This window comes from Triplophysa dalaica, chromosome 11 (genome assembly GCF_015846415.1).
Source record: "Triplophysa dalaica isolate WHDGS20190420 chromosome 11, ASM1584641v1, whole genome shotgun sequence".
In the NCBI taxonomy this organism is placed as follows: domain Eukaryota; kingdom Metazoa; phylum Chordata; class Actinopteri; order Cypriniformes; family Nemacheilidae; genus Triplophysa; species Triplophysa dalaica.
This window is the reverse complement of record NC_079552.1, coordinates 2,237,762-2,262,827: the sequence shown is the minus strand read 5'-3', so window position 1 is coordinate 2,262,827 and position 25,066 is coordinate 2,237,762. Positions and strand designations below refer to the sequence as shown.

General features: G+C 39.3%; 1 protein-coding gene across 4 annotated transcripts in view; it reads right to left on the bottom strand.

Moving 5' to 3' along the window:
• The window catches only part of LOC130431430 (uncharacterized), a 41,539-nt gene that overhangs the window by 4,829 nt on the left and 11,644 nt on the right, over positions 1-25,066 (bottom strand). For 2 of the 4 annotated variants that reach the window (XR_008908247.1, XM_056760454.1), the window contains exons 8-26: positions 23,270-23,384; positions 23,106-23,168; positions 22,879-22,994; positions 21,971-22,124; positions 18,157-18,287; positions 16,635-16,716; positions 15,824-15,973; positions 14,552-14,701; positions 14,187-14,443; positions 13,914-14,034; positions 13,649-13,828; positions 12,458-12,610; positions 10,441-10,658; positions 9,824-10,007; positions 9,355-9,483; positions 8,915-9,229; positions 8,593-8,700; positions 2,541-4,322; positions 21-89 (exon numbers count right to left, since the gene is read on the bottom strand). Coding sequence is in view for 3 of the 4 variants with exons in the window: in XM_056760454.1 (XP_056616432.1) it covers positions 21-89; positions 2,541-4,322; positions 8,593-8,700; positions 8,915-9,229; positions 9,355-9,483; positions 9,824-10,007; positions 10,441-10,658; positions 12,458-12,610; positions 13,649-13,828; positions 13,914-14,034; positions 14,187-14,443; positions 14,552-14,701; positions 15,824-15,973; positions 16,635-16,716; positions 18,157-18,287; positions 21,971-22,124; positions 22,879-22,994; positions 23,106-23,168; positions 23,270-23,384 (4,477 nt within the window). In the remaining variant the exon portion in view is untranslated. The remainder of the gene's footprint in view (positions 1-20; positions 90-2,540; positions 4,323-8,592; positions 8,701-8,914; positions 9,230-9,354; positions 9,484-9,823; positions 10,008-10,440; positions 10,659-12,457; positions 12,611-13,648; positions 13,829-13,913; positions 14,035-14,186; positions 14,444-14,551; positions 14,702-15,823; positions 15,974-16,634; positions 16,717-18,156; positions 18,288-21,970; positions 22,125-22,878; positions 22,995-23,105; positions 23,169-23,269; positions 23,385-25,066) is intronic. The other 2 variants (XM_056760455.1, XM_056760456.1) reach the window with 2 other exon arrangements.

Below are 25,066 nucleotides of genomic sequence, written 5' to 3'. Positions count from 1 at the left end.
TTGAGATAGTTGAAATGTACCTGAATATCAGAGTCATTTGCAGATCCCTCTAAGCCCATCTGAAGAGACAGAAGACTCACAGACTGATCCTGTTCAAGACAAATGACAAAACATTCCTGAATTATAATAAAACGGATCAAATGTGCACGTCTAACTGTCTGCTACACAGTTCATTCTTCATCTTCAACAACTCAAAATGAACACAAACTACACACTGTACACTGAAAACTTACAACATAAATGGGTGATTCTAATGAAACCACTGAAACATCATGGCAGTGAAGATTTGAATTATAAATCATATAATTCTGTAACACAAAAAAGATCATAATAAAGATAATTGTGTTTCCTACCATGGACTAAACATAATTTTGAAAAAGGAATTATTTGTCTGAGTGCATAATATGTTGTCATTTAAACAGAGTAAAGTTAAAATATTGTGTAATAATATTGGATGTTCTATAAGATGTTCTCAAATGAACACTCTTAACAGAATATTCATGTCAAAATGAAGAAATAGTGGAAGAAAGAAGTGTCCAGCACTGATATTCTCATCATTCGTAACATTTAACCGTTTAAACACACACAGATATTTACATTAATTTTGATTATTATGTAAACACATCTACCAGTACCTTTTAAATGGGTAAAAATTTAACTAATTATTTTTCTAGTTTATACCTTAATATTCTTTTGTCACACAACTTTTTCCCTTCTCAGTACAGATACAGGTAGTTTTCCACATTTAAAGACATTTTACATGCATAATATTCTATGAAAATATAAATTGATGTCTTATTATGTATGATTAATAAATGTAATTTATAATAAATGTAATAAAAACTTTGCTTCGTTTGTTATTAGCAAATCATGCTATGAGATTGACGGTTTTAAATGGTTACAGCAAAGAGAACTTTTAATGAACATTTTTGAAAATGTTCAGCCGGAAAAGGGTGGCTTGCTCACTTCAGGTAGGTGGAGAGTTCCTGCCTCAAGTGGAGGAGTTCAAGTATCTGGGGGTCTTGTTCACGAGTGAGGGAAGGATGGAGCGGGAGATTGACAGACGGATCGGTGCAGCTTCTGCAGTAATGCAGTCGCTGTACCGGTCTGTCGTGGTGAAGAAGGAGCTGAGCCGCAAGGCGAAGCTCTCGATTTACCGGTCAATCTACGTTCCTACTCTCACCTATGGTCATGAGCTGTGGGTCATGACCGAAAGGACAAGATCCCGGATACAGGCGGCCGAAATGAGCTTTCTCCGCAGGGTGGCCGGGCGATCCCTTAGAGATAGGGTGAGAAGCTCGGTCACTCGGGAGGAGCTCAGAGTAGATCCGCTGCTCCTCCACATCGAGAGGGGCCAGCTGAGGTGGCTCGGGCATCTTTTCCGGATGCCCCCTGGACGCCTTCCCGGTAAGGTGTTCCGGGCATGTCCCACCGGGAGAAGACCCCGGGGAAGACCTAGGACACGCTGGAGGGACTATGTCTCCCGGCTGGCCTGGGAACGCCTCGGTGTCCCCCCGGAAGAGCTGGAGGAAGTGTCTAGGGAGAGGGAAGTCTGGGCATCCCTGCTTAGACTGCTGCCCCCGCGACCCGGCCCCGGATAAGCGGTAGAAAATGGATGGATGGATGGATTTTTGAAAATTGTGTTAAACTGTCAGTAGAAGTTTTGAAATGAATGCCTTTACACATGTCATATCATGTTTTAAATGAATATCAAGGGAATTTGTTGATACAAGTGTTTTTAAGAAGATCATGTTTGACATACCAAATCATAATTTTGTGAGAATCACCCAAATATGACCTATAACACTTTGCTTCTTCCATGATGACTTCCACTTCCATTCACACTTTACATATATGCATCTGATAGAGAGTAGTAGATTTTTCCAAAATAGATAAATAGATGACATAAAGTGACATTCAAGCTGTCCATTTTTATTGCAATATATGTATTCCCTGGGGTTTGAACATATAACCTTTGTGATTGACCACAATGCTCTACCTTTCCAGTTCCTCAGAGAGGACATATTTTTTAGCGCGGCACTGGTTCCCTCGACCGAAAGCTTATGCATTTTCCCCACAGACTTTTGGAAGATCGTCAAGAATAAGCTCTGTGATTAACAAAGGTTTATGATGTTCACACCTTTTGTCTATCAAGATAATCTTTACAAATTAACAGAACATTTGTTACTTTTAAAGTTGAAATACAATCGGTAGAAGTAAAAAGCTAACACGAGGTTATGAACAGACTACACTACGGTCAATTGATATCGACATCACCACGACCAATCCTCCGACAACTCTTTCAAACTTGATTAAAACGTGAATAAGTCTTACGTTTTAGGAGATGTGTGTCCATGTTGCATTATTTGTGAGCTTTAAACGCGCGATGACGTTGAGCGTCCCCCCCAAAAGAAGACGTCACTTTTAGCAACTTGTTAGCAACCGCCGTTTTATAGACACGTTTAAATACCATCAACAGGAGTCAATAACTCAACAGGGTTACAGTAAACAGAGCATGGGTGCACACATGTAGACCTCACCTTAGCAAACCCATCTTCCTCCTCCTCCTCCTCCTCCTCTCTATAATGGTAGATGTACTTATTCTGGTGGTCTATAACTGGCAGTCTCACAGGATCTGAAGCAGTTTCATTGACAGCCACCTGTTTATAAACCTGCTCTTGTTGAGTAAAAGCAGCCCATGACCTCCTGTCTCTTCTTCCCGCAGTGCAAGTCTCTTCCTTCAAGTTCTGCCGCGTCCCGCAACCCACCACCGGCTGGACAGATTGTGGCAACCTGAACTCGGCTACAAGGAGGTTGGGTGCAGATGCAGTGACCAGCTTTCTGAAGAGCGCTGCTTGTTCTTTGGGCGAGGGTGCCCTCTGCTGGTCTGGAGAAGAGGTCTGGTACCCCCTATACATGATATCAGAGCAAACACTTTGGCGGTAGGTGTTCGTGTGGTTCCAGATGTCCTCGAGTTCCTCTTCCTCCTGTTCAAACTGTTGGTGGTCGGGATGAACCGGATCATCGACAGAAGGTGTCTTCTCTTTGGAGCACTCAAACTTCTTCACATTGGAGATGTTTGTGTCCATTGATGGGAGCTTAACGATTTTCTTGGACGCTGGACAGTCGGAGGTGTCCAACTTGAAGCTTCCAGAGCTGGAGTGACCAGAGTCTACAGAGTCCTCCCTTCTGTTGGTTTTGAAGTTGAGAACCATGTGAGACGCTTGAAGTGGGATGGGACTCTCTCTCGCCGGATGAGAGGTCTTGGCCGGCTTGTGGAGCAGGGTGCGAATCCCTGCCGTGGTTGAGCTTCGATTGGCAGCATCTTCTGGAGGACTGACATTGAAGTCTTTACTTTCAAGATGAGTTTCATGTGCACCCCAACTACACTGGTCCTCTTGAGTTACTCTACTGATCCCAGACAGACGATTCATTGGAATATCAGTCTCTTCGAAAGAAATGTCTTCAATGACAGGAGAAGGGGGAGGTGGAAATTCATCTTCAGTAAATGAGACGTCCGTGTCAACGCTGATGTTTCGAGCATCTTTACAGTCAATTCTCAGCGTTATTTCACCTGAAGATGTACGCTTGGGCTCCTCTTTTCGTGTCGGAACCGAGCGGGCCATTTTGAAGGTGCTCAGAGCTGTCGGAGACTCCTGCAGATCACAGCTTGTCTTTTTACCCTCAGCGTGACAGATTGTGATGACATCTTGAATGCTTGGAATGAGACTCGTATCCTTGGAAAGGTCAAAGCTCAAGACGGAACCCAAGGAGAGGAATCTGCAGTGGTTCTTCACATGTCCTCCACTGGAAACTTTGGGATCTTCAAACGCACAGCGAACTGGAGACCCGACCTCTCCGGAAGACTCCACGTCAATGTCTTTCTCCAAAGGGTTCTTCACATAGTCCAAGACTTGCGCCCCATCGCTGTTTGGTTTTCTTGCATTTTTACGTTTTCTCCTTTCTTTCAGAGGCCAAGTCTCATACACCGCTGGTTCGCAGACAGGCGTCGGACCCGCCTCCTCCTCCTCCTCTCCCATGATCCTCTGAATGGTGTGCCGACGGTCATCTTTCTTCTTTTTTCTCTTCTTGCTCTTTCTCTTCAGGCTGCTGAAGATGGAGATGTTGGTGTTTTTTGGCAGCAGGTGGATGGAGGAGTTGTTGGACTGTTTAAGGGCGTCTTGGTTGGAGGATGAGGAGTATGGGAAGGTACAAGAGGAGGAGGAGGACGGCCTCGGGGATTTGTCTCTGGGCAGGGTCATACTCTCATATACTGGAGCTACCGCCACGCTGTTGTCCGTGACATGCAAGTAAGTACTTACCTAAAGAAAAAAGACAATATTTTAGATGTAATCACTTTTGTCTAGTTGATAATACATTGTGTAATAATTAAGCTGTGTGAAAGCATGCATGAAGGTAAAATGCACAGCAACTTTCAGAAGCATGCTAGTTATTTGATACCAAAAAATGTTTTGGAAGTCACAATAAAACTGTATGCATTAGACAACAAAAAATCATACCATTAACTAAATTGTACCAAGTTATAACGAGTCTTGTACAACGTTATGAATTCCCTTTAAAATAAACTCTGCATGCTTGAATGATTTGTTATTTTAATGAACTCATAAATCATTTTTAAGTGTCATTTCGGTGTCCAAATACTTTTGAGGTCAGTGTAAATCACCGTGTAATGATTGTGTAAATGGTTATGTGTTAAAGCATCTGACCACAGCACTTCTGGAAACACCGGCTAAAGCAAGACATTCATAAGCAAAAGCACAGACACATGTTGCTTCACATTTGTTACTGATAAATGTTGACATCGGATTGCAATGATACAAACCATAACGCATAAAAATGCTGAACCATCATTCCCTCACCATGGACGTCAGGCTGTCGGAATGCAAAGTTTTTTCGCAATAAAACTGAAGCACAAACGGTGCGGATTACATACAGAACTTCTGTGAATTAGAATTTGATTTAGCATAACCCACATAAGAAAGCAAAATCACAGAAAAGATCTCTTTAATATGATTTCTCAGAGACATCAATGAGGTAAATAAGGAGCAGATGGAAACAAAAGAAAATACATGGAAAAAGACGAAGAAATCTCATAAATATCTCTGTCATAAGAGTTTCAGAAGAGACCTCAACAATGTTTGAGCTCAGATTTGATCAAAAGTCATTATTATTGAAAATCTCGATATGAACTCTCATCAAATGTATTTAACCTCTACAATCCACATTCATTTTACACCTCCATACGTTCATGCGTTTCAACAATTGACTTTTTTCTTTTCTCTTTTAGTCTAAAAATTTAGACTAAGTTGATACTGCAGTGAAATAAATGTGAGAACTCTTAACTCTCCTGAGCTCTGAAAGAGCAACATCTGAACAACAGCATTTTCCTCCGCACCAACCATAAAAACGAGCAACAGCAAAACCTTTAATAAAACAAAAGAGCAACATGAAATTCAAAAAGAACATTCTAGCATGACTTTGTATGCTAGCACACGTTATTTTTGTTCTTAGGCTTTAATAAGAATCATCTGCTCTTAAACATGTCGTCATACACAGCTGTAAGGGTTTGACCTTTCACCCTGTGACTAATCTTGTGTTGCCCCAGCAGCCCCAGATCATAAATCACACACAGTGATGTCATGAGGGCTTCTCCAGAGCCCCCGCTCCTGCTGGGAGACGTTTCAAAACTCAACACAACTTACAGCATATACATTATACACTATGTATCCAGAACTCTCCTCTCTTCAGTTTGCTTTCTCTTTTCTCTTCGATCTTGCATATCTGAGAGAAGCAGAACTTTTGCAGCACATCTTAAAGGTGGGGTAACAAGCTATGTCATGCATTCTGACTTCTTTATGCTGTTAAACGCGCTGGCTTCTCAAGCTTAACAAGGTCAACTAGTATTTTTGTGCTCGATTTACTCCGCCAGGGTTCGGAAAGCGTTCTTGGTCCGATATTGGACAATTATCCCGGAAAAGCAGGCCCACGTGTCATCCAGAGTGCGTAAGTTGACGCCAACGTGCGAGTATGAGATAAAGAGCATGCCCACGCATCGAAGAGCACGCTCATCAATGCCGCTTCACTCGGCTGACGGAAGTTTAGCTGTGTTTCTTTGCTCACTGCATATCAGTGATGGATGTTATATAAACGGTGGATATAATGCTGGATTTAGAGATTGTTGGAAACTGATAGATGGCGCAGTCTCAACGATAAAAGACATGAACGGACATGAACCACACACGGTTAGTCAAACTAAGTCATATGTCTGTGTTTTGTTGGCAATCGGCATGGACAGTACATGGATAATGTAAACAACACAAAGGGATTAATGCGATGGTGTATTGTGTGCTCGTGCTGTAATTCGTCTTTTTCCGGAAATAATCGTACAGTTGTCTCTCTCTTTTATAAAAGTGATCAAAGTAAATACTCTTTGAGGACACGACGTATGCAATACTGCTGTATTAGAACTCAAGATTAATATGAGATTGGCAGAAACTGCATGTGTTACCTCATCTTTAAGACTTTTGACCTAAAGCATTACAAAATAAACATTCATTCTTTTTTATATTTGATGTTTTTCTTAAATGTATGCATGTCTGTGTTTATAAATACAAAATAAATATGTACAGACACATACATACATTATACATACATACAACTCTTTTGGAAGGGATTAATCACGATTAAACAGCCCAAGTAATCGTTTTTTAAAGTCATTCTTTTACATGAATAATAACACATCTGAACATAACTCTCACCTCCTCATAACTCTATACAAAGTTGAAAACTGCGTGGCACTCGTCATAAAGTTTGCAAGTGCAGGAAATAAAAATCCCGCTGTCAGATATCAGAAATGTGAGGAGATATGACAAAGGCCAGCCAATTTCCCATCCTCACGTTACTCGTAAAATCTATCATGTAAAGATCCCTTGAGAATGTCCAGACTGGAACATTTCCACAAAATGAACACAACTGCATGACACGACGCTTTAAACATACAGAACTGGCTCCATTTCCAAAATACTTTTTACTACGGACCAAAGTTTACATTTCACAGTCCCTCACGGCTCCATAAAACCCCCGACAATACTGCAAATCCATTCAAGGCTACTATGCTTTTAAACGTCCTGTAAACGCTCCAAAAAACACACCCACTCAATTATTATTGCAATTAACTTCAATTTTTCCTAAAGAGAGTTTTTTTGTAAACAATTTGAAACGTTTAAAATGAGACTTTTGTTCGTATTATAAAGTGACGGTTCAGAATGAGATCATTTGAAGAGCTCATTTCCTCGGTTATTCTTTCATAGCCGCTGTTACCTGTTTGTCATCTTTCATAAAGCACAGCAAGACCTCTTCCATCATACTGAACACTTTCACTCAGTTGTGTTTCCAACCGCTGAACAAGCCAAAGAGGTTTCGTGGGAAAAGAGCACTAGCACGATACTTAACTATATATAACCTGAGTGAGCGACTGAAAGATCAAGCTACAAGATATATTTGTACACACAATTAGACGAAACACCAAACTTATATAAGTGTGAAAATCATCCTGTGGTCTATTTTTAAGAGAATGAATATATTTTACTTTGTGCTATTCTTATGAAAATTAAATCGTCTTTCACTTCAAATTCTTCTTAGTGTTATGTTTACTGTAAAGAATAAAGATAATATTTAACAATATTTTATAAGGGTGTAACATGGCATGACATATCACAATACAAATACAATACATTTAAGATATGCCAACATGATCTGTGTTAACAGATATGTTCTGTTTTGTTTTAATTTTGTGCTTTTACTGTACTTTTGTGGTTTTAATTTGTTCTATCCTCAGATACAGCATAAAAAACTATTTTATTAATGTACATACTAAAGGTTTAATTTAACTGTACAAACTGTACATAGAACAAAAAAATATTCGGAATATTGTAAATATATATTTGAAATAAATATGTTACCCGTATTTCTGTTCTTTTTTTAATTGTGTTTAAAATGTACTGAAGGTATTTTAACTAAACATTACTTAACATTTAAATGTCCTTTGTTGCTGTCATTAATAAATGTCACAAAATAAACAAGGTAATTTTAGTTTACTTAAATTAAAACTTTGAAATCAAATAAATATAAACTTTTTGGGAAAACTTAACTAAAGGAAAATTGGAAATGTAGGCTCAAAAATAAATAAAGTTTGAAGCACTAAAATTATAATAATACAAAAAAAAAGAAATCGAAAATAGAAATGAATTATTATCATATAGCAAAATAAAAAACGAACACATAAAAATAAAATGACAAAAGCATAAATCAAAATTGCTAACCAACTTAAATGAACATAAAAACCGAAGATCTAAAAATTTGAGCTAATTCAAAATATTAATAAAACTAAAATCTGCTGCTAAAACATTAAATCTTTTGTTTCTGAATATGTTAATAGTGATCAAAATACAGAGATGTTGTTTGATGTTCTTGGGTGTCACAGTTAGTCTAAAACACTGCAAAACTCATGCAAGAACACAGGAACACGTTTCTGTTTGCTCATGCAGGACCAGCGAGCATCACTATATTTACCTCTTCTGCACTGTGTCCATTAAACTTTTTCTTTCGCTTTAAACTACCAAAAAGCCCCTGGCAGCGTTTCCATAAGCTTTTACGGGCAGAAGAGTGAGACTCAGCAGGCTGAAGGAGACGGTAAGAGAAATAAGATGAAAACATGTAGTCGAGGAAAGAGAGGGGAAAACTCAAGAGAAAACCGTCCATCCAGAGCAAAGTTCATGTGTTTATGACAAAAGAAAAAAGATAAGTCATATGGAAAGTCAGAAAAATCTGATAGAAAAGTTCCTGTTTTTGTTAAGATCTTATTTAACTGATCGATCTGTGTAGTTATTCTCACCCGATGCACAGGCTCGGGCTCCGTCACGCCCTCCTCGCCGCCGGGCGTCTGCACCTGTAGTTGGGTGTCAACGGAGTTACTGAAGCTGAGGATCAGGTTGACGGTTCCCCCTAAAGCTGGAGGACTCGGTCCCTTCAGCACCAGGTAGGGTGAATCAGGCCTCTCGGAGCAAATGATGACATCACTTCCTCTAGGACTGACAATCTTCATCACCTCATACTCATCACTGTGCTGCAGTCGTTCCTCCGGATCAGTAGGGGGCGCACATGTCACCTGCTCGATTCTCTTTTGAGAGTTCTCAGGTGAGGTTTCCAGCTGAATGACACAAAAGACCACATCATGAAAATCAAACACATTTTGGGTCTGTCCCTCATGCAGTGTGAACACTTGAACTATAACACATTTTATAAAATACTTAGAAAATCCTTTAAGACTCCTACCTCAGAATAGATAGCATCTGCCTGTGCTTCTCCTGCTTTCTTACTGGTCAACAGCTGATTTTTTTGAGCTCTCCAGTGCACCAGGATCCATCCCAGCATGCTCCTCAGCTCCTCCATCCTCTCGCCGATCTACACCGAAGAAAAAGAATCAAATCACTTATTCATTCATGCGTTCTGTAAATCTACAGATTTCTCATGCGTTTGTCCTAAAATAAATAAAATTTAAATAATAACAAAACAAATAACATTTAGTATTAAATAAAATTAAAAATATATATACATATTTTTTTAAATAAAATAAAATTAAATAAAATTAAATATTAAATTAAACCAAATTAAATAATAATAAAAAAAATCCAAATCAAATCAATACAATTAAAAATGTATTTTAAAATAAATAAATACTGACAGTATGATTAAAATAAATAATAAATGTAAAAATAATAATTAAATGATGTTTCAAACCAACCATTTTATTAAGATGATGCTCTTTGTCAAAGAGTTTCTTTCCATCCACGACAAGCCGATCAAACTCCTCAAACTTCTGTTCTATCTGCTGATCCAGAACTTCCACCAGAGGCTGTTGGTTCTCTCGGCTCTGACGTCGAGCGCTCTCTGAGAAAATACAGGAGCGAGTGTCTTCTGTCCAAGAGCTGTGAGAGAGAAGATGAAGAACAGAAGGGTGAAGAGCAGCGCTGCGGGCCAGCACACACAGATCAACATGATTCTTACCAGACGCTGCTTCAAACACACACACAGAACACAATGTGAACACAGTTTACATAGCTAACAAACACACACGTCAACCATCAATAAACAAACATTAGCTTTCTGGGTGAATCTTGTGAAAGCATTTCCAGGTCACATTTCACCCCAAAATAGGAAAATAATCATGCAAATGCTATTACTCATGTCTTGGCTTTGTCCCAATCTTTACTGCTTTACAATAAAAACAATTACCATTTTACTTCATTTATTCAGTACACATAATATGTAAACAGTGTAATTTATCATTTGAAATATGACATATTGAATATACAATATGAAGTAAACAAAGGTGGTATTTCACGTGTATTGTTGACATACATCATGGCGAGGTAATTCCTGAAGAAGCTGCGCAGATGCTCAAACTGCAGTAGTCTCTTTCTGTTTTCAGCCAGGCTCTTGCCGAGCTCATCCCACGAGTTCAGGCTGGACAGGATCTCTGCGCTCACAGTGCGCATTCTCTCCAGACAAACATCTGACAGGCGCTCAGCCTGACTCTCCATCGCCTCCATCCGCTCCCTCAGCATCTCATATTCAGCCTGGAGAAAGAAATCACAACAAAGTTTAGTGGTCAAAAAGACAGATCCTATATTTCTGGCCCATCTGTTTGTGTTTGTATTAAAGAAACAGTTCACCCAAAAAGGAAATTTCGCTCATCGTTTACTCGCCCTCAGCTGTTCCAAACCTGCTTAAATGTATTTGTTTAGCAAAACACAAAGAAAGATATTTGGAAGATTGTCAGTAACCAAACAGATCTCATCCCCGATTGACTCCCACAGTGTTTATTTTCCCAAATATGACAGTTAATGGTGAATGAGATCCGCTTGGTTACTGACATTCTTCTAAATATCTTTCTTTGTGTTCAAATAAATGTATACAGGTTTGGAACAACCTGAGGGTTGTATCAAATATATGCCGAAATTACTTAAGAAAAATGTAATATGTGATAACTTACTAAATGATGCTATTTGTGATACAGTATATGCTTTGGGGCAATACAATGAAATGATTAAAATGTATTTAAAATCATATATAAATAATCATCTTTATGGGAAAAGAAAGCATGTCCACCATGTTTGTGTTATGAACTTAAAATTTGAAGTTAAAACTAAACAATATCTATGAGTTTACAATTCATTCACATTTGGGATATTCCAACAAAGCCAACAAAGTTTTGACACCCGCACACACAACAATTAAACTTTTACTGCTTCGACTCTATTTAAGAAGCCTTATACTTTACACACACGTATGCAACGCCGCCACTGTTTCTAAACATCATGAACGGCGATAAAAGCTTAAAGGAATCATGTTGCCTCTCTTGCGAGATCTGTCAGATGCCTTGTGCTTGAAACTCAAAGTATTTCAGTACAAGCGCTTAGGTCATTTCTTCAGGGTTTTAGATTCGGACAGCTGCGTGAGTTTGCTCTACGCACGCCATCGTAGCATGCAACATATTTCAACACCCTCCACCACGCTCGATCCTTCAGCCGCAAATGAATCAGTCGACACATGTGCATGCTGACACGTACAAACACACAATACAGCACACATGCAAGCTCTCACAAACAATAATGTCCTGTGTGGGAAATAAAGTCATGCGAGGTGTGTGTGGGCCCGACTTCAATAACATCTATTGTACAAAACAAAGCCCTCGATGGATGCGAGACTTAAACCACAACAGGAAACAGATTCCAGAAACAATGTGCTAAAGCAAATTCATCAGGAGAGATGGGAGAGAGCCAGTTCCATGAGATCAGCCTCGAACGGTCAATGTGTCACCACAAACGACAAACTGTTCCTGTTCTTACAGAGCGTCAGCTCTCAGACGATTGTGAAATGCCATTGTGTTTGAAATGGAAAAAAACACGCTTGCTTCCTGAAAACACTACGTACTGAATGTACTTATAAAAATGTCTCACTTTCATGCATTCATACAAACATGCGTTTTTTTAACATTTGCGTAGCTTAAGGACGACGTTTATAGGGACACGGTTTAGGTGTGTATTATGCAAATCCATCCTTGGACATCCAATCGGACATCCATCCAATGCATACAACTATATTTCAGTTCAAGTCCCAGCTTGTGGTCCATTCCTGATCCTACCCTCTCTCCTCCCCATCGCTTCCTGTGTGTCTAAACTGTCCCTGTCCAATCAAAAATAGTAAAAACCGGAACCAAAGATCTGTACGAATATAAATAATGTGTGCAGTTAATAGTGAACTACTAAACCCATCCATCCTACACATTTTCTTAACGCAAGTTTCTTATCTTTAAGGTAAAACATGATTTTTAGACCATGAAGGAGTTGAGAGGTATAGAAGGAGTTTCCCATACCTCCAGCTGGTCCTGGGTCTCCTGCAGTCTATCGAGACCGCATCGATCCGGCTCACATCTGACAGCCATCTCACTCTCCATCTCCAGCACGTCTGCGGCCAGTTCTGCACAACGCTGCAGACACCGCTCCACACGCGCTGAAAACTCGGAATGCTGGGTAATAACAACCAAATGAACACCGAAGATGAGCACTAGTTTACATTTACAACCGATATTCACATCCTTGTCAGAAGATTTTATCGCTCAGGTTTCATTGTTCAGGAGAGTTCTCAGTTTTGCTCTATCTTTGCATAAACTTTGTCATTCAGCTGCGGGAAAAGATTAAGAGACCATTACAAAGTTATTTTCAGTTTTTCGGAAATTGGTGGAGATGGTGGTCTAGTGGGTTAAACCACTGAACTGGTAAATCAAAGGTTGCTGGTTCGATCCCAGCATCCACCACCAGTGTGTCCTTGAGCAAGACGCTTTACTCCATGTTGCTCCAGGGGGATTGTCCCTGTATTAAGTGCACTGTAAGTCGCTTTGGATAAAAGCGTCTGCCAAATGACTAAATGTAAATGTAAATGTAAATTACCATATATATATTTAAGGTAAAATGGTGTGAACAATATTTCTCCCAGATTTCACATAAATATGGTTTCTATTTGCATTTATTTGCAGAAAATGAAAATGGAAGAAACAGGTGAAAATAACAGAGAAGATGCTCTTGATTTTTTCAGACAAAGAAAACAATTTCAGATTCACTTTGAAGCAATACAACAGTCATATTTCTACATGTTTCTTTTGATGTGATAACTTGGATTTTTAAGACAGTTTTCATGTGTCTTGTCATGCAGTCATTCATTCACATAACTGTCGGATAACTTTATGTCACTACCGAGGTCTGATTTTGTCAGACCCTGGACTGAAATGGCCACAATACATCTAGAAATCATGATTTGAAATTAAAATTCGGATATATCTCTTAATTTTTCCGCGCCTGTACATGTGTCTTCTAAAATACCTCTGGAAAAACATCTGAGATTCAGAAGACTCCCCATTCGCTCGCTCTGTAATCTCTTCTTTTATCCAAGTATCATTTGTGCATTTATGCATTTGGCAGACGCGCTTATCAAAAGTGTCTCACAGTGCATTCAAGATGCGTCACCGGCGATTTCTTCATTCAAGCACGAATAAAAACTGAACACCCACCCTGCTGAGGAGATCCTGAATACTCTGGTCGTGTGTTTGCGAGCGGCCTCTCTCGCGTGCCGTATCGTTCAGCATCTCCACGGCTTCTCTGAGCTCCTTCCCCGGGTTTCCGATGGTTTCGATCAGCTCACCGTGCGTGCTGCCCGGCAAGCCCAGAGGATCGACATCACTACACAGAGGCTGAAACACCAAGAATGACATAATGAACTTCTCTCGCTGAATATATAAAGCGTGTCTTCTTTCCAGGTGTAGCATCCAGTCTGACCTGTCCTAGGGTGCCGTATTGGCTTTCCTCCAGTTCCACTTTCTCCAGGAATTCGGTGAGCATGCGTGTGTCCTTCAGTTCTGAGCTTTGTTGTGTCAATGCACTCTGTACGCTACTAAACCTGAGCGAGAAAGACAAATGCTGATGTTCGTACATCCAAACACACAGACACATTTTCTCTCAAAGGTGAACCTTCTTATGTGGGAAGAACTTCTCTTTTGGTTCCAAAACATGTGGTAATAACGACAGCATCCTATTTTTTTGTGCACATACTTTTTCTCCACCTCTTTTAGTCGTGCAGGAAGTAGCTGTGTGTGAAGATGTTTGTGATTGCTCAGATGATCCACTTCCTGTCTGAGGTCGTGCAGTTCTAATCCTCGGGACTCCAGCTCTTGCTCCAGCTGAGAGCTCTCCTGCTCCGCCACGCTTACAGACTCCGGGTCTCCTGCCAGAGACGCCTGTGTGATGGACAGCTCCACAGCCTCCAGCCACGCCTCCAGACTGCACAAAGACTGAAGAACTCGCAGGACCTGCGAAACAACGCAAACAACCTCTCAACAACTGCTGTCCGGTGTGTCATTCTAGTGAGGGCTCAAAGTCCAGCATCTCTTACTTCAGGTGTCACTGGATAAATGTACCTTGTGGTTGAGTTCTTCAGAGACCTGCAGGACCAGAGCATTCCTCTGATGTTTTCTGATCAGCTCATCCCACAGAACCTCCAGTTCACGCACAAACTCCTGGATCCTGCTGCTGCCCGGATGTTCAGCCTTCACCAGACTGTGACCCTCCTGGAGTCAGACGGTGTGTTTTAACTCAAATACTCAAATCAAACTCATCCTTGTTAAGCTCCTCATATGAAGGAGTACGAGGTTCATCAATCATCAACACAATCTCATGAACGTATTTCATGTGTTATGTCATTCTTTAGCTTAAAGCTGGAATCCATCAATTGTTTTGGCTTTCGTTTTTTTACAGTATTGAAATAATTTCTAGGATGTTGTTTCTTGAGCCGTCGTACAGTTTAATGTAAAATGTCAGCGTGACATTATTTGACCTTCTGAGTACATGATGTAACCTGCAATTTTGTAATCCAAACAAAGATATGGATTGGACAAAATTGCACCAAATTACACTGAAATAAATGTAAAAACTTTATTTATATGTATTTTATTTTTCATATTTTTTTAGAATTTATACTAAATTATGCTTCAATGACTGTAAACACTTTTAAAATTTCTTTTTTACACCACATTACACTAAATAACGATAAAATAAATTTGAACACTTATATTTTTATATATTTTCAAGAACATATTACACTAAATTGTGCTAAAATAAATGTAAATACATTTTTATTTGTATTTATTTTATATTTTACAGTAAATTACTAACACTAAAATAAATTGAAAAACTATTATCTTTTTAAATATTTTATACACCATATTACACTAAATAACGTTAAAATAAATTTGAATACACTTTTATTTTGTATTTTATTTTTTTTACACTAAAAAAATTGTGAACAGTATTCTTTTTATATTTTTTACCCCATATTACACTAAATTATGCTAAAATGAATTTGAACACTTATATTTTTATATATTTTCAAGAAGATATTACACTTCTTTGGTCTAAAATAAATGTAAATACACTTTTATTTTTTATTTCTTTTGTTTTTTATATTTTACAGTAAATTACTAACACTAAAATAAATGTACACACTATTATTATTTTTAATGTCTTTTTAGACCATATGCTAAAATAGATTGCAAAACTTTTATTATATTCTTTATATATTTTTTACACCATGTTACACTAGATTAAAATACATCGAAACACTTTTATTTTTTTAGAGTTACTGATGCCACCAAGCACACGTCAGTATTTCAGCTCTGACAGTTTTCTCTTACCCTCTTGACCAGTTCTATTCTGGCTCTGTTGGACCGGATGTCCTGGTCCAGCGATGCTTGACGCCTCTTGGCAACTTCCAAACCCTGTGGACCAGACATGTTGCATATTTGAGTTGCCATGGCAATGCTTTCTTTGAGCCAGGAGAGAGTCTGTGGAGAACACAAGGGTCACATGAGATAAGAAGTCACATTCCAGCCGAGAACAAAAACCTGATCAGCTGCCTTGTTGTTCACTCCCTAGCTAGGCGACATCCCAACTGCAAATAAACTTCACAAACTACGGACTTGTGCTGTAACCCTGCCACATTAATACAGCGTGAAGCACACGAGAAACTCAACTGATTTTGTGAGTCTCTTTTGATTTACAACACTGTCTGTGTGGACGGCTCACTAGATTTTGGAAGCAGGCATCACATTCCATTCAAAAAAGGAAAAGCGTATTTCCAACAGAAGGACAGAAGACTTATTTAGACTTGGCTGGCCTTTGAATCTCTAGCTACACAGATCAGACTGGGTTCAGAACCCGTCCGCTGGGTTTCCAATCCTGAACAATTCCTGGAAGTCACATACACCATCAGAGGCCGACACCGGTGTCAAACAAACATGTAATCCTCAAGTACTTAGCAAAGAGACATCTATCAAGCTCTCTTTATTTTGGACGAATCCCAGCGGTTGGCCGTGTTTGGGGTAAATCAGCTGAATCGAAGGAAGACGAGGCTGCTGATGTTCGCTGGAAGACGCAGGAAGATTGTTTTCTGGCCGACCGGACACACAGAAGTGGTTGTGTAATAGTGAAGTAATAAATGGGCACCTTGTCTGCAGACGCTGTGAACTTCTGGAGCTGTGTTTGGAGAGCTGGGTGGCCTCTTGAGTCAAACCTCGCCGGGTTCCTGCTGTAAAGCACACCAGAACATATTCTCATTTACATGTGTGAAAAATTGTATCCAGAATAAGATTTTTTTAAATGATTCTGGTTCCAATTCCGTTCTAAATGGCTTAAAAAATATTTTCAAAAATAATTGGTCCCAACTGATATAACATGGAAATCGTGACTGTTTGTTAAATCCAGGCTTAGTAAATCATGCAACTCATAATCAAGTTATGAGAATAGGAACATCGAAGAAGTCGTTGACAAAAATTTTGTGTGTCATATTTTGTGTGACATATTGTGTGTTTATTGCTGTATATGACAGTTTATACTACTCAAAATAAACTTTCATTCGTAATATAAAAAAAATATGAATACTAATGATTTTATTAACACTACAGCTGGATTCCTTGCTCAGTCAATATTATGTAGGATTATATATGACATATCAAAAATCTGACTAGCTGCATTATAAAAAAACAAGCTGGGGAGCAAAAAACAATGTAAAAATAACATTTTGTAATTGTAAAATTACGTTTTTTACACCCAACTTTTACAACCAAATTTGCAGTGTACTTCTGTAATTTGACATTATTTTTATTTAAGGTACACAAATTCACAGATAGGGGCACATATCTAAATAAAAACACTTTTGTATTAAGCAAGTACATAAAACAATCAGTGTCACCCCCCAAAAAAACGTCTCCTATCGTCGAGTAAACCAGAGTGGAACGACTTCAGAAATGAGTAAAATATGTGGGGAACTTACTCTGAAGTAATTCATTACTAGTTACTCATTACATTTTCAATAATTAGATTACTGTACAAATTACTCTCTACAAAAAGTATTTCATTACATATGACTAATTACTTCCTATATCTTACATCAACCTTAATTAGAATTGATTCAAGGATAGACATGAGACGACTTATTGAATTCAAATAAATAACTACATAAATTATTCTTTTTAACCGACCAAAGTATTACAAATGTGAGAAGGATAAATTAAAGCATACATTTTAAAGTTAGACTTATAATTTTGATATCCACTATTGAATATATTACACAGTATTACTTTTACAAGGGTAAAGTAATTCAATTATAGTAACTACTTCCTTAGTAACTAGTTACACCCAACACTGGGCGGGACTCAATTTCATCCACCGATAAATAATGTATGATAAATTCTTCACCACTGTGTACTACAATTAGAATGATGATTTTTTTATTTCATGACGACTTTAATATGTTGAGCTGTTGGGTTAGATTTTTTGTAAAATGTCAGTTTGACATCAGTTTGACTTCGATCCCAAATTCAAACAGAGATGTGATAAAAAGGAAAAAGATCCTTTAAGTTCTTGACTTAAAACAATCATCTAAAGTGAAGTCAAAAACTCCTTCAATGTGTCTGTGACTGAATCATCCTCTTCACGATTCACTGATTCAACGGCAGAACTCATTAACCTTTCATTGGATGTCTGGAGTCTGACGATAACATCGCTGGTGGTGGTACGGATCGAGTTCTCTTCTGCAGTCTTCTGCGGGTCATCTTGGCTATCTGAAGGCTTTCTGCAGCGCTCTATGTCTCTTCCGCCCTGTGAATGAAAACACAAATGGAACATTTATCAATGTGTCCAGACATTCAGGTTGTGCAGACTCGAGCGCAGAACCGCGACGGTCCCATCGAAGCATCTCTCTCTACCCTCAACTGTAATGTTGGCATGTTAACCCGTGCGGTCGGAGGTGCGGACAGCGTGGATGTAATCCCAGAAAGGAAAGTTACAGCAACAAGCTCTGTTCAACTGGTTCCAGCAGCGGAAAATAATCATTCTCACGCTCGCCATCACGTCTTGAACAGAAGGTCACAAACTCTGTCATGCTTTTAACGGACATGACATCAACAATGTAGAATTAAATGAGGCCTCTCTGGACACGGCACATGCTGTCGGAGAATCAAATTCACTTTGCGCAGACGCACGAGGAGGGGCTGCTGGTTTAACGACCCGGATAAGTGGACAATTAAGGTTTACACTTACTTAAAGTTCACCTAACACAGAACATTCTGTCATCGGTTACTCAACCTCATGCCGTTCCAAACCCGTTTGACTTTCTTCCCTCTGTGCGACGCAAAAGGTGCGAGGAACAATAATGATGTCGCTATAAATCGAGCATGGAAAAGCGGTATTTTTTGTTGAGTTTTTTTAATGGAAAAATTGTATATTTTCGGACAACCGGAAAGGATCCTTACAGAGCCAAGTGACCTACACTGAAGAAGAATACAAAAATCTGTCAACTCCTCTTACTCTGTAGGCAAACAGATGATGTACAGCGAATTTTATTATAAAAAAAAGCCTGTAAGCTTGTTCATAGTCTGTGATACATATTTAAACATCAACTGATAAAGCAAGTAACGCATCGAACCGACAATGAGTTTCTTTTGATAAAGTTACCAACCCTGGCTGAGAAATGAAGTGAAACTGGTCGACTGCCGGCGTTTATAACACAGCATACGAATGTAAGCGTGGCATTCTCCGAATATGAGCTCAGGAGAAATGAGTCAGATCTTAGAAGAAAGAAACGTCTGACGCCTGAGAGAATAAAAGGGAGTTGCATGAGAAAGTGCCATTTGGAGAGTGGCAAATTTATGAGGCATTTATAAACATGCCAGCCGAAAAGTTGAAGTTTAATCCAACAGCGGCACGTTATCAGAGCGTTTATTCACCTTAATGCCATTCCAAACCTCTACATGAATCTTTTTTGGGAGATATTTTGAGAAATGGCTTTCGATGAGGTCAATGGGGTTCAGTGTTGTTTGGTTGCCAACGTTCTTCAAAATACCTTCTTTTGTGTTCTGGAGGAGAATCGTAGTCATACAGGTTTGGAATGACGAGAGGATGAATAAATGCAGAATTTTTATTTCTGGTTGAACTCACAAGGGCATTAAATTGTATCAAGTCAAATTTGAGTTATTAATAAAGCACAAACAAACTTTGAAGGTTGACATGTTCTTATTTGTTTCAGTTTTATCTTTGTGACTTTCTTATAATGTTGGCCTGTTGCATGTTAAATCAAAACTTCAATGACAAAAGCACCGGTCTGTAGATATCTGCATCCCTTTTAATATAATATATTCAGCATTTATTTTTCAGGCATTTCATTTGACAGCTATTTATAAATGCTTCTATAATGTAAACATGGATTCTAGTCTCACCCCAAAGCTGACAAAGCAAACGCTTGTTTGTTTACAGAACAATTTTGCTTGTGCTAAAAAACTAGCTTGTTAGGTCTTTTAAGAAATCAAGTATTCCAAAGAGGCCTGAAATCATTTCGGTTAGTTTATCCCCGAGTGCTGTTTCCTGCTCTCTTTCTTTTCCCAGCGCTGGAAGCACTTGAGTTTTTGTTCTGCTTCCTCTCTAATGCTCCGTCCTCTCTCTCTCTCTCTCTCTCTCTCTCTCTCTCGTTCGAGACCTTAGTTTAAGTGTGAAGTTGTGTAGTGATGTCAGCCAAGAGCCCTCGTAGGCCCACTTCATAAGGATGGTGTGCCTGCCCCATCTGGGAGCCATTATCCAGAGAAACGGGCTTCACCGTCATGTTTACCTCACGTCACCGGTCGAGAAGCCTGACTACACGCGTTCATACAAACACACGCGCCATAAGATGCTGTGTGATAGAACATGCTTGAACTCAACCTGCTGAGAAAAACAGATTAAGGTGCTTAAGCACCAAACCTCCTATAGGCAAATCTGTTGGTTTTAAAGGGATGGCTCACCCAAAAACAAATAGATCATCATTATTTATTCACCCTCATTATATTCAAAATCTGTATAATACGGTTTCGTAAGTGGAACACAAAACAAGATATTTTGAAAAATGTCTCTGTGGTTTTGTGTTCGTACAATGCAAGTCAATGGGGATCAATGTTGTTGGGTTACAAACACTCTTTAAATACTTTCTTTTGTGTTCTGCATAAGAAAGAAAGTCAGAGAGATTTGTAATGACATGAGGGTGAATAAATGAAAGATTTTTCGTCTCATCAGTGTAAATGTTTTTGGCCATAGCCGAGTCAGGCTATTGTGTGAACACGTCCATCATCACATTCATCTGTGCGTCGTTTCCAGGGCCGTCCACATCCGACGGCTGCTGCCTGTACATCTCAACCTCAAAACTCCATCATTATCTCAACACCCTGTGGGTGCAGTCTGTGAGAGGCGCTTTGGGCTGATGCTGAATCCCAAATTCTCTGTGGGATCACCATGTCCCTGTAAAAGTCTCTATAAAGCGTAATGAGCGCAGCTCGCATAGACGATGAACCCAGGTGACCTCATCACCACCGACACAAGCAGCCAAATGCGATTGAGCCAATGACGCTCACAGACGTGCCAGCGATACAAAAGTCGGAGAAACACCTGATGCAAAGCATATATTGGACGCTAAGTAATAGTTAAGTAACAGTCAGCTTCCGTCTTCAAACCAAAAGGGAAACAAGGGACGACGTCGTGCACCACGCTGAAACGGTCAGACTGTTACAATAATAAGACATGGAACAATGCCCAAAATATACTTTTACGATAAAGTAGAGTCATTTCTGCACATCCAGGTAATGCAAAGTGAGAAAAGAAATCCAAAACAATCAGATCATAACGTACACGGCACACACTGAAGCTCTCTCCAACGCTAATGGACCATAATACGGTTTATGCTAACGTTTTATTAATCCAATGAGTGTTTCCTGCACCTACAGTAAGTCCACAAGATGTTATTTCAGCCATAATGCCAGCGCATATGAAAACGTTGAGATTTGGGAGTTTCGGGAATATTGTTTGTCCTGGCGGACAGTTTTTGCCCTCACCGCAGAATCACGGCTCACCGCGCCCATGGAAACGTCTGGATGGGTTGTGCCAGGGTCAATAAAACTTTGAAAAGCTCTTCCTGAAAACTCACTATCGCAGACAACGGGGCTTTGTCGGATACAAAGGACGGCACCGTCCCCTTTGGACGGCAGTGAATGTTGAATGCGTGACCGTATAGAAGCCAGAAAGTCAATCGCAAAAGTCATTAGGACAAGATGGAAGGCATGGTTTCAAAGGACTCACGCCAGGTCTATGAACCAAATAGATTTGCAGCAAAGGAACAGAAAACCACACAGAATGTGGGTCATATGAAAGAGCATTTGGTGTCGGTTTTACGTTCGGCACGGCAAGAAAACAAGGAAGAAAGACTACGTCAATCTCAAACAAACGGTGACATAATAAACGCAAATAGCAGCAAGTCAACATACCACAAAGCCCTTCAGACGATTCTGTTCCACTTTTCCCATAGTTCTGCCTGGGTCTGTTCCCACGCTGCCGGGCGGCTCTTGGCTCGGGGTTTGGGGGTCACGGCTCTCCCTGGTTAATGAGGGGGCGGAGGACAGCTGAGCTGCTTTCTCATTCCTATAAACACAAACACCAGCCATCAAAAAACCAGCCAACAGAACTAAAGACTGAGGCCAAAAACACAGAAGCTTGATCAGTTATACGGATGAGGCCTTTTTGTTGATGAAACAGTTGCGCATCTGCTACTCTATCATAACTCCTGAAATTAAGCAACGTTATAAAGCCACAAAGATGAATGTTGAAACACACGTCGCGGCTTTTAATAAACACGCACATGGGAATACCCAGATAACACACAGGACTTTAAAACGATTTTTTTAAATCAACACTTTTCATACGGAAATAAAAATAAACTAAAGGCAACTATTCTTCTGACTGGACTCATGGAGACAAATAAATTTGAAAGGAAATGAATCAACACACCATCTTAAGATGTGCAAAACAAGCTTAAAGTTGCATTCAATAACTTTAAATAAACGACAACTGTGTTACCAATAAACTCAAATATCAAAGGGCTGGTTTGGAGTCTAGCATTTCAAAACATTACAATCAGTGGAAAACATTCAGATCGGTAATCGCTGACATTATGAAGCGAAACAGAAATCTTTTATACGCATCTAATGATCATTTGGAAGCCTTTTTTCTGGCCGTGCCTCGTGCGGTTGGCGGCGGGGAACACAAATACAACCAAACCAGAATTGTGGAAACAGCCTTCAGCCCTGTGGAAAACCCTCTGGTTGCCCATTAAGGAGGGAAATGGCTCGTGTCCCTACAAGGACGCCGTAGGGGCTCGTGCGGTTTCGTGAGCTACCTGACAGTCTTCTGGAAGAGAGCCCAGCAGTCTTTCATCTCGCTCTGCTTCTGTGTGACCCTGGCCGCCAGCGCCGGGTGCAGGTTGGAGAGCTGCGACACAGTTACATCCAGCATCTGAAACCACAGAGACAAAAACACAGCGGACGGGAAAACAAACAGAGCGGTCAGGAGGCTTTTGGGCGGAACGTCACTATAACGGGAGACGGCTTTTTGGATCTCACGCACCATGATTTGGCTGGCGATGTCCCGAATCTCCCCAGCTCCGTCGTTTCGGGAGAGGCTTTTCCTCTGTTATGAGGAGTAAAAAAAGAAGATCCATGGGTAACATTCTTAGAATAAAATAGCTGTGGGGTTTGAACATGTTGGATCTATGAAAGAGAAATGATTACCATGTTGTTGATGGAGCAGATAATGTTATCTGCCTGCTGGTGGAAGGAGGAAACGTCCAGAGCCAGCTGAAGATTCTCATGATAGTCCTTCAAGTGGGACTGAGCTTTCAGCCACCTGGTCATGAATGAACAGCAGTAATATATAGAATGTTTGCATAAAAACTCTATAAAACACCCTTAAATAACTAGATGTGTACAATTTCTGACGAAAAAAACTTGTGTTGATGGGGGTTGTCTAGGTTTTGCTAAGGCGTTTTAGCACTTTCAGTACAGTACAGAATAAAAGTGACCGTCTTTCGGCAAGTGCACACAAAACATTTTTGGGAAAATCAAACAGAAATTTGTTATAGTTCTAGGAGCTTCGAGTTATTACATAACAGAGCATCTAAGAAATACAGTATGAACAGTTGATGCTAAAATGATGGGAAATATACGAGAAATTTTGAAAATGAAGGTTTATTTTTAATTAGGGCTGTCAAACGATTAATCGTGATTAAACGCATCCACAATAACAGTTTGTGTTGACATTATATATGTCTGTGTACTGTGCATATTCATTTTGTATTTATAAACATAAAAACATACACATACTTGAATATTCAATTCAAGTTTATTTATATATATATTTAAGAAATATCTAAATGTATTTATTTTAGTAGTGGGCCGTTAACGGGCATTAACGTGAGACTCTTATCGCGCAATAAAAAAAATTTCGCCGTTAATCTATTCTCAAAGTTGGGTTAGGAGCTGGGTCTATACTACGCAAGCTATGATGAGTTTCACCTTGATATTTTAGCGCGGATGTATACCTAGCTGAATTGCATGTGATATGCTAACATGGATGCAGCTTTGAAGTCGGCGGGTTGCTTCAGGGAAAATTTATTTTTAAGAAGCTTCCCAATGGAAACATCGACAAGGCTAAGGTTGTTTGCACCTTGTGCAATGCGGAATTGGTTTAAAAAAAAAAACTTTCTCTCAACAGGTAGTGGTCTAGTTTTAGTTGAAACCAGTAAATTTGTATTGGAACCTAATATATTGTGGCTCCTGTATGACATATCGCTTGTTGCTTCCTCACTCTTAGTAAGTTGCTTTGGATAAAAGCGTCTGCTAAATGACTAAATGTAAATGTACTGTAGGAGCTCTTCCAGTCTCAAGTACCACCTAAACGCAAATCATCCCTTAGCAAATGCGGAAGTAAACACAAGTTCATCTTATTGAACATAATTTAATTTTCATCACCAATTATCATAGTAGAACAGCTTTCTCAAGCAGTTTGTGATGCATTTTGGAAACAGGAGATGAGCCCCTGGTCTAATGCGCCACCTGGCTTGAGAAACCCATTCTCAAAGACTTACTTTCAGTCATTATTTGGGTAGCACACATATTCTGAATGCCTTCGGCAGAATTCAAATGAGCCATTTTAATCTAGATTAATCTAGATTAAAAAATAATAATCTATGCCCGCCACTAATTTATTTATATTAACCAATAATTGAAACTCTATATCAACGTTTTTTAATTGTAATATTTAATAATTTTTTTCATAAATGCATTTATGTGCATGTGTTCATAAATACAAAATTAATATCCACAGTACAACGACATATATTACGTAAACACAAACTTTTATTCTGGATGCGATTAATCACGATTAATCGTTTGACAGCCCTATTTTTTATTTATGAAAGTTATTTTATGAAAGAAATGTTAACATAAAGTTGACACCAAAAAATACTGACAGAACTTCTAAAAAAAGCCCCGGTCAAAAGTTTACCAAGTCAACATTAGATGAACATT